At 44.5% G+C, this 10,328-nt stretch overlaps 1 protein-coding gene across 7 annotated transcripts in view; it reads left to right on the forward strand.

The window, feature by feature from the left end:
• The window catches only part of LOC127001634 (uncharacterized), a 37,918-nt gene extending 27,863 nt beyond the window's left edge, over nt 1-10,055 (forward strand). For 5 of the 7 annotated variants that reach the window (XM_050866533.1, XM_050866534.1, XM_050866529.1 and 2 more), the window contains 3 exons: nt 1,400-1,522; nt 8,978-9,166; nt 9,405-10,055. In XM_050866533.1, coding sequence (XP_050722490.1) covers nt 1,400-1,522; nt 8,978-9,166; nt 9,405-10,019 — 927 coding nt within the window. In that variant the 3' untranslated portion in view covers nt 10,020-10,055. The remainder of the gene's footprint in view (nt 1-1,399; nt 1,523-8,977; nt 9,167-9,404) is intronic. The other 2 variants (XM_050866530.1, XM_050866531.1) reach the window with 2 other exon arrangements.
• Nucleotides 10,056-10,328: the final 273 nt, after the last annotated feature.

The following is a 10,328-nucleotide window of genomic DNA, read 5'->3' on the forward strand; positions in this document are numbered from 1 at the left end:
TATCATGAAAGAGGGAGAATCCCAGACAGGAAACATTTGTGGTGTCATTTATGCTACCTCAGGCATGTGTGGAAAGACACAAATCACATTTGCCAGGTGTGTGATGTGCCTCTTTGTGTAGGAAAGTGTCATGATGAATATCACACAAAGTTCAGTCTCCAACTGTAAAGCACACACACACACACACACACACACACATGGCCCAGTAGCTCAGTGGATAGTGTCTACCTTACAACCAGAAGGACCGGGGTTCGATTCCCTGGACGGGTGAAGATAAGTTGGGTTTATCTTCTTTCACGTGTAGCCCGTGTTCACCTAGCAGTGAGTAGGTACATGACATCAGGCAAGGAGTTGTGACCTCGTTGTCGTGGTGTGTTGCGTATGAGTGGTCTCAGTCCTACCCAAAGATCGGTACTATGAGCTCTGTGCTCTTCCGTAGGGGAACGGCTGGCTGTCTCGAGAGAGACCCGCAGCAGACCAAGAGGTGAATTACACACACCCACACACACACACACACACACACACACATTCACGTACAATAAACCTTTGTTATAGAAGAACACACAGTTTATACTCATGTCCTCTAACATGTGTTTCAGGTTTCCTCTATTTTCTCAAGAACTACTGGTTGAATGAAAATTCCAATGATAGTGGTGGAATCCTCATAAAAATCCTCTTTTGTTGGGATATAAACCATAAAAAGTTGACTCAGCAAATTTCGAACTACGAGGTGGTGAACGTAAGCATTTCTTTAATCCTTTTTTTTTTTTTTTTTTTTTTTCGGTAAACTTCGCTCTTTATTTGCATTTCTTTATACTTTTTTCTTTCATAAGGCAGAGTAATCTCTTCCAAAACCAATGATCTATAGTAATATCAGGAAAAGAGAATACTCATGGGTGAAATTGATATAAAAAAAATTCACCGCTCGGTCAGGCCATTTCGCGAGGCCCCTTAGGGAGCCCCTGACAGATGTCGCAGTGGAAAGAGAAACTTATTAAAATTTTGGTGAGTAAAAGGGTTAATAAGTGGAAGGTGGTGAGGAAGGAAAAGGGAAGAGATGTTATTGTTTGGAAGGAGAGTCCCCTTCCATAGTGTGTATCTAGCGAAAGCTACACAGCAATTAATGGTCTCCCACCGATACGCCCCATGATATTGCCAGGTTGCATGTTCGTAGCTCGAGACACCTTTCATAGCCCAAGACATTTTTTGTTTGGAAAGTTTGTTTGTTATGAGAGGTGTTCATGACCTGAGGTTCCACTTTATATATATTTTAATTACTATGTACAAATTTTGTCATGTAGGTCAATTTCTCATACCTAAGTAAATTAGTTAAACATGGAACTTTAAGTGGCAGATTATATTTCAGCAATGATTATTTATTTCCCATGTTCAATTACAGTTGGCAGCCCAGCAAGAAGAGACCAAGAGGGTATCTGCCCAGCTCATGCAGAAACTCCAGGCAAACGACCCAACCATCACAGAGGATGCTTGGCAGAAGTGGGCAGCATTTATTATGTCTGAGGTGCGTGACATTCCTTCTGATCTGGCCTTTGATTTCAAAACTGATGTCATATGTACCATCGAGAGGTACAGGGAGGTAGTCCGTCGTCGTGCTGCTGGGATACCCATGGACCCCTCAGTCATGCCACCCTTTGTGCACCGACACATTACCAATCACAGGGCGACCATTCCAGCTCATACAACTCCAGTCCAGCCCCAGCCTGCTGCCCTTCAAAATGCAATGAGCATGTTGGCACAGGCACTGCAGGTGATCCAGCAAGGGTTGCCTACACAGCAGTCAGTGGTGTCACCAGTGACACAGGCTCCACCGCAATCAACCCCTTCAATGCCACGTCCGTATGTATACAGACAACCAGATCTGACCCCTCAGTGCCATGTCTGTGTACATACGGACTGCAGTTTAAAAAATTACAGCACAATATGCAGTGTAGCCAGTGTGCCGAAACTTGCTTCAGGTCTGCCTTTGTTCTCTCAAGCCAACCTCCCCTCATCCCCCTTCCTTGACCCAAGCTGCACTCCTGGGACACCAAGTCAGTCGACCTCTGACCATTGTTTGGGAATCATGTCGCGTTGCCGCTCTAAAGATGTTGTTCCCACACCCGAGTTCCAATGCGTGATTGACGAGGGCCCGAGTTATATTACGGATAGTGATGTGATTTTAGAGGATGATGATGATCAAGATAATGTAATGAGTGAAAATGAGAGCACTAGTGGTGAGGAAAGTGAGGTGCCCACCCCTAAACTGCAACGATATCAGTCAATTCGTTGTGCTACCATGTCCCACCCCAGGGCTCATTGTCATCTCCACGATCCTGAGAGTGACGGGGAAGCCATGGATGATCCTGCAGGTGGATCTAGGGCCTCATCCACCCCATGGTTATCCAAGTCACATGGCATGAAGAGGCTACATGGCGAGGATAGGTCAGGTCAGCCAATGCCGCTGACCCTTGCTGCACCCACCATGGCACCACATCCTTCTACCTCCTCTTGCCCTGACCCTGTCTCTATCCTTGCAGGGGGATCTGTTGACCCTGCTGTGCCCTCCATGTCAGGCTATCGACCTCTGACAGGGCGTGTGAGAAGAGCATCAGCACCAGGAGCCTCTCACCCTGCACTATCAAGGCGTTCACGTAGAGCCTCCCTTCCCCCATCTCCCCCTCTTTCTGGAGACAGTGGCAACAATGGTGATGGTGATGATGATGCCCAGGGCTTGCTGGGAGACGACAGTGGGGTGGAGTGGCAGTGGGAAGATGGGAGCAACTTTGAATCCGTTTTCCATCCCTTTGTCAGTGATGCCACTGCAGGAGTTCAGGATCCTAGCCTGACGGGGACTTCTTCTCGCCTCAACACCTTTATGGCAGTCTTCCCTGCGACTTTGTGTGATCGTATAGTGGATCTGACCAACAGACACCAGGTGTTCAGAACTGGTGGGAAGATTCAGACACCCCATTCCAGGTTGTTCGACTGGGAGACTCTGACGGTGCCAGAGTTCCTTGTGTTCCTGGCACTAACAATGCTTATGGGGATCCACAGGAAACCCAGCATCGCCTCCTTCTGGTTGACTGACCCCCTGCCGCTCTCCCCCATATTCAGTAAAACTATGTCTTGCAAGAGATTCCAGAACATTCTTGCAAATCTTCATTTTTTTTACACCCTTGACCCTGTGTCGCAGGCAAGCAATCATGTCACAAGGAGAATACAAATTGTACTTGACACTTTCAGGATGGTTTTCTCTGATGTCTTCAGCCCACACAAGAACTTAGTGATCGATGAGAGCCTGGCCCTGTGGCAGGGGCACATCAACTTCCAACAGTATATAAAAATCAAGAAGCACCGATTTGGTTTCAAGTTTTTCCTATTGTGTGACTGCAAGACCGGATACGTACAGGACATCATATTCCACACAAGACGACAGACTGAGATCATGGCAGACAGGTCCCTTGGGTTGTCTGGGGCTGTGGTCATCCCGCTCCTGGACAAGTACCTTCAACGTGGCCATGTTCTCTTCACAGACAATTGGTATACAAGTCCCCTCCTGCCCCTATACCTCCACAAACAACAGATGGGGCTGTGTGGCACTGTGAGGAGGCAGCGGAAGAGGATGCCACGAGTTGCCTCAGTGGCAAAGAAGGAGGTCAAGTTCTATGCCAGCAATAACATCCTCATCACCCAGTGGCATGACAAGAGGGAGGTCTTCATGCTGTCATCAGGTAGTCGTCCACTGGCGCATCTTACCAAGAGCATGGATCAGCAAAACAGTCGAAAACAAAAGTGGAAGCCTGAATCTGTCGCTGAATATAACATAAATATGAGGCAGGTGGACCAGAGCGACACCATGATCTCCACCATTGAGAGTATAAAATGGTACAAGAAGATTTTTTTCCACCTGCTGGACATTGCTCTCTACAACGCCCACATTCTCCACCAGCAGGTGACAGGTACCAGGGAGCAACTGAGTGCCTACGTGACCGAGGTTGCCAAAGAGCTGTTGATGAAGCATGGGCAGAAGACAATCCAGAGGTATATGAGGACATCTGAGGGGCAGCCAAGTCGTCTCTCTCCTGGGCACTTTGCCAGTCTCATACCCTCCACAGCAACACGTGCCAACCGCCAGCGCAAGTGCAAAGTCTGTGCCACCACCACCAGACGCCCACAGAGTACAAGGAAAAACAGCAGATATGAATGCAGAGACTGTGATGTGGGTCTTTGTGTGGACCCATGTTTCAAAGAATACCATACCTTGGTTCAGTACTAGACACTAGCTAGATGACACAGTGTTACAAGTGTAAAAGAATTACATAAATATTATTATTAGTGCTGAAATAAAATTATTAAATATCACATTTTTTATGTAATTTACACCACTGTGTTGCCTTTTATATGCGTTATTTACATATGAGTGTCCTCAATAATGTTATAATTCATACATATTAGTGCACAAGAGTGTTATCAGACATAAATGTAATAATATTACAGACTAAAAGATTTATGTAATTACAGTAAACCCTCTGTTCAACAGACCTGCTTTTAACGGATTTCGGATATAATGGACAAGGTCAAAGGGTTAGAAATCCACGGAGACCGACCAAGAATAGTTTTTGAACCGACTATGCCTGGTAACTGCATTAGCATCTACTAGCCATCTCGCCCTTCCCCCTCTTATCTATCTCCCATCCTTCGGTTACATTGGTTCAAACCATGGTTGCCAATTTTGGTAAGAACTTACCAGCTTTGGTACTTTTTGTCTCAAGTACATTTTAGCCCACCTTGTGGTTCCCATTCAAATGAAGAATGTATTTACTTCACAAGAAAGTCTTATGTATCATTCCAGGACATAAATGTAATGGAGAATAGCGAAATGTTTGAGAGTGTCAGTAAAGTGTTCACAGTAACGCATTACAATATTTATGAAAGTTAGGGAGAATGGCAGTGCTCTGAGCCTTTGGTTGCCATGGTGACAGACGGCCACAAGCACATCACAGTACAGTAAGTTTTAACCCTTTCACGCACCAAAAGTTTAACAAGTTTCTCTTTCCACTGCAACATCCGTCTGGGGCTCCCTAAGGGGCCTCGCGGAATGGCCTGACCGTGCGGCGAAATTTTTTATCATGTTATCGATTTCACCTGCGAGTATTCTTTTTTCCTGGCATTATTATATTTTGTTGGTTTTGGAAGAGATTATTCTTCCTTATGAAAGAAAAAAATCAAGAAATGAAAATAAATAGCGAAGTTTACTGACTGATAAAAACATTGATTAAAGATAAATGAGAAATACTTACATTCACCACCTCATAGCTCGAAACTTCCTGAGTCGACTTTGTGATTTATGTTCTGTTAACCCATAAACTAAACCCTAATCTGATCCATGTCTGTCAAGTGGCAGATTCGAGTTTTTTGCAACTCTTACAGAAATCAATGAAATGTATATGAGCATCTTCGTCTCATTCCCACGCATCTTCCCTTATAATTTTTATCCCTGTCAACCACTTGGTTATGGTGTACGAGCAGGCAAAAGGAAAGACCCCACTGTAGTGAACTCTTCCTTGTTGTGACACATTATTTATTGTTTATGCATACTTTTACATTGTCAATGTTCTTGATACTGTGACGGTGTAATGAGAAAATAATGAGTGCAATTTGGCTGTAAACAGACGGTGCACATGGCACTAAAATGCTGTCACGTCGTAGGAATGTGACGGGAGTGTAATCCACGTAAATGAGAATTCACGGGTTATTGCGACTCAACTCATTATGATGGATGTGTGATGAGTACAGGCATTCTCATCAACTGTTGAGTATCTTCAAGGTGATGGGGGTGGGTGGGCCAGCTCGCTCAAGGCCCGACCATTCCCTCCTCTCCCACGTGGCCGCTTTCGGGTTGCTCCTGAAGGTGCTTGTGGTGGTGGAGAAGCAGTGGTGGTGGTGGCTGTTGAGGTGTTGAGGTGCTGGTGGTGGCTGTGGCAGTGCTGGTGGCCAAAAACAAGCCTGCCAGTGACCTCTTTACATAACGTCTTCTCTCCATGGCTGCTGACTACTCTTGCATGTGTAGGGATGTGGGGTGTGATTGAATGGCGAGTTGCCATGTTTAGCTAGATCCAGACCTAATTTCAGTCTGATACTCATGTCAGCGCAGTTTTTGAATGCGATTAAAAACCCAGGATCAATTGAGGACTGCCGCAGTCTTCAAGACGACCTCACGTGAGAACTGCCGCAGTTTACGGGCTAAAAGGGGATTTTTATGAGGATTCCAACGCTATCATTGAAATTTTCATACGACCAGTAGTTCTTGAGAAAATGGAGGAAAACTATATTTTTCTATCTATATTCTGTTCTCTCCAGTAGAAGAAACAGCTCAGGGGCAGCAAACAAACACAACAGGCAGGTCAAGGCAGTCAAATAGAAGTCAATTTTGGCTGGAACAGAGTTTTGATAATAATAAAAAGCATGACTATTACTGCACCTATTTGCTGTCTGGAAGAACTTTGCTAGACGCAGTAATAATCATAGTAATTACCATTAAGTCTCTCTCCCTAGCACTCTCTGCTGGAGGTTTTTGTTTTCACTTTTTCTATCATCACTATCACTTTCATGAGAATCATCATGCTCTGTACAAATGGGTCTCAAATTATCTTCACTTGATAATTTCCCAGCCATATTTTCTAATAGTAACAGTTACTGATCCCTGAAAATATAAAAAATATTGCATCACGGCACGATCACTTTACATCAGAAGTAAGAATAAATTTCACCAATTTCATCTGACAACTGTAATCCAGGCTTACCAGGCTCCGGACACAATTTAATGGGACGACAGTCTGTGCTCACAGGCTGCCTGCTGAGAGGCAACCAAGGAGACTATATATAGTCTCTTTAGAGGCAACTAAGCCACGGGCAATTATCACTTCAAATCCAACGGCACAAGAGTTGACAATTAGCTTATATTATAGGTCTAGCTTGGATCTTCGACGCATTAAATTTTGATGCAATTCCGAAAGATACTTTATTTTTGGCAATTTTTAAAAAAATTTTTTTTACACGATTCGAGTCGAAAGCTCAAATGTAGATTATTCTGTTTTGACGCGAATCGTGTCATGATGCGTGAAAGGGGTTAACATGGTGCATAATCCATCAGCATACAACAACTGAAACACACACACACACACACACACACACACTGCTGTCAGCTGTCCTGGTGTAAACATGCTACACCAACATCCCCGACTTCTTAACGGGAAATTTGACGAATTTTACCTGTGTTGTGGGTTCAGGTCCTGAGGATGGTGCAGTAGGTAGGTCCTGTCTCCCAAAAGGGAAAAAAAAGAAAAATTAAGAAAGAAAGTGCCAGTGTGAGCGGGACAGTGTCGAAGCCTGGACAAAAAATGGCGGACAAATATGAAAAAGACGCAGATGAGGCCGGATAAGAGTTGCTTCATGGTTTTTCACCAGGCCAAATGCCAACCTCGGTAATGTTTTCCTATTTGAGAAGACTGGACACAGAGGTGGAGGATTCAAAGAGGGAGGTAAGGGGTCTTAGGGAAGACTTAGGAAATTTGTGAACATCGTTGATGACCTGAAGAAGAAACTTGTGGCCAGAGGGGAGGAGTTGAGAAGGCTATAGGGAAGAGAATAAGAAACTGAAAGAGGGAAGTGCCAGGGACGACAACATTGATGACAAGATAAAGGCAGTAGTCAAAGAAGAAATATCAAAAAGGGTAAAGAAAAGTAGTGATGATGAAGTGGACATGGAGAATAGGATTAAGAAAATAGTTGATATAGAAACGTATGAAAAAAGGAAAATGAAAACGAGGAAGGTAGTTTCAAAGAAATTCTAGAACGACAGGAAAGAGGAAGAAAAGTAGAGACGAAACATGAGGTTGTTCAAGTAATAAGAAAGAGACTTGTTTAGAGAAATGGCAGAGAAGAAAAAGTGCGATAATCATGGGTGTTAAAGAGGAGAAAATCCCAATGAGGGCACAGAGTGAGAGATATGAAATCACTAAAGGGGTCGTGGTGCTGAGCGGATGTGTGTTGCATCTTACTCCACGCAGAGAGTGCTGTGTCCGCATGTCTGTCAGGGCCAAGGGTGTGAAGGATTTGTGTTATGTTTGTGAGGATTTCACAGGCAAGAAATGGATTGGATGCTGTTTGTGCCTTAAATGGTGTCATGTGAAGTGTGCTCATTTGTCTGGAATTAAGTAGGATAATATACCTAAAATTAATTGGATTTGCACCCTATGCCTCCATAAAGCATCTCTGGCTACCAAAATTGTGGAGGAATTGGATGAATTCAAGCAAGAATTATCTAAAGAAATATCTGTGGTAAAAGATGAAGTTGAATCAAGAGCTGAGATGGTGCAGGAGGGCCTGGGATCAGTTGCTGATGCCCTTCGAGCTGACCAAACGCTTAGTTTTGCTGAGGTGGCAAAGAGAGACAGGAAAGTCAAGAAGAATCTCCTAGTTGTAAAAGCTTCTACCTTGGAAAAGAAGGCAACAGATATGAAGGATGAAGTCTCCCAGGCATTGAATGGCATTCAAATAACTGATTCAAGATTCACAAATGGAAGTAATGTTATCATGAACTTTGATAACGAGAACACAAGGGCTGAGGCTGCTCAAAAATTCGAGTCTGTTGAGCAAATTAGTACCAAGAGTGTTGGAAAGATGAAACCAAAGATCATGATATGCAATGTGCATAAAGAGGAGACCCAGAAAAAAATAAAGGAGACCATCTTAGATCGCAATGAGTTCTTACACACAATTGAGGGGGTAGAGAATAAGATTGAGCTGATTTTTATTAAGCCTGCAGCTGGTGGCACGATGCACTACATTTTGAGATGCGACCCAACTGTAAGAGAGCTGATTTACAAGAATCATGACAAGTTGAAATTAGAATGGGGAATATACATGGTGAGAGACAGATACCATGCAATTATATGTTATGCCGTCCGAGTTGCAGGGCCGTGGGTTTGAGCCCCGTGGAGATCGTCCCACCTCTGGTGAGGAAACAGACGAGGATGGCCGCCCTCCACGTTCTTTCTCATCAGGCCCCCCCTCAGCCCTCGAGGAGACACAGGCTTGCCGGGGGAAGAAGAGGCAGTACATTTCTCCACCTGGGAGCTCCGAGGACACGACGCTGCTGGACAAGGTAAAAAACAATATCATTTTGCCATGACTCACTCTCTCTCTCTCTCTCTCTCTGTCGAGAGAGATGTAATGTTTATTTTCACAATAGCATTACGACGACCATTTTCATAATACCTTACCTGTGACAGGTCCTGCGGTGGCTGGAGAGCAGAGGCGGAAGTAGTCTGTAGGAAAATGAAATTATTTCATGACATTTATGGCTGTGTCAGGTTTCTAATATATTTTATTTTCCTCTGCAGCTGGTACAGTCACACAAGGACGCCGCCGAATGCATCGAACGCCGCATTCGTCGGACTGTGGACAGGGACGCAGAGTTCTGGAAGGTGGCCATTACGGATGGCCTGGCAACAATGCTGCGCAACATCGACAAAGACTTTGCTCCCGAGATCTCTGTCGAGGTGGCAGAGATGGTGTGCAGATACACCAAGAAGACCAAGGAGCGAGAGGCTTCACGGCTTGGCGCCCATGCGCCCACAGGTGCCATGCCACTCACCCATCCTGTTGTCCAGGGCACCCAGCAGGTGGGCATGGGCATCACAGCCACACCTTCCAGTACTCCAGCCCTGTCCACGGCCGCAACCACCTCGGCTAGCACGTCCACAATACCAGTCCACCTCACACCTGACCAGTGGGCTGCCATTAGCCAGGTGTTGCGGCAGTGTTCACAGCCACCCCCACAGCAGCAGCAGGGACCACAGCCACTCCCACAGCAGCAGCAGGGACAGCAGCAATTGGATGCAGTCCGTGGTCCATTGACCTCCACATCCCTCCACACAAGTTTTGCGTGGTCAGACCTGAATTTGTCACAGTTGGTATCCCAATCTCCACTTATGCCGCCCCCAGAAAAGGAATAATGTATAGTTGTTACAATAAAATGTGTTATGTATGGATTTTGTGTTTTCATGTCTCCCTATTGACAGTAAAAAAATATATATATGAAGTTACTTAAAAATATTTCATATTCAGGTACTGAATGACAAGTATATGCTCATGATATTACTGACTATAAAATTGATTAAATTAATTATCTTTAAAGACAATAGACAATATTATAAATAACATACATAGAAATTTATGTACCAGAATATGAAATGTTTGTGTGATTAAATTAATAGAGTCATAAAGACGAAAAGTTATTTACAACTTGAGAAACCCTTTGAGAT

This window comes from Eriocheir sinensis, chromosome 21 (assembly GCF_024679095.1).
Source record: "Eriocheir sinensis breed Jianghai 21 chromosome 21, ASM2467909v1, whole genome shotgun sequence".
NCBI classification, from domain to species: domain Eukaryota; kingdom Metazoa; phylum Arthropoda; class Malacostraca; order Decapoda; family Varunidae; genus Eriocheir; species Eriocheir sinensis.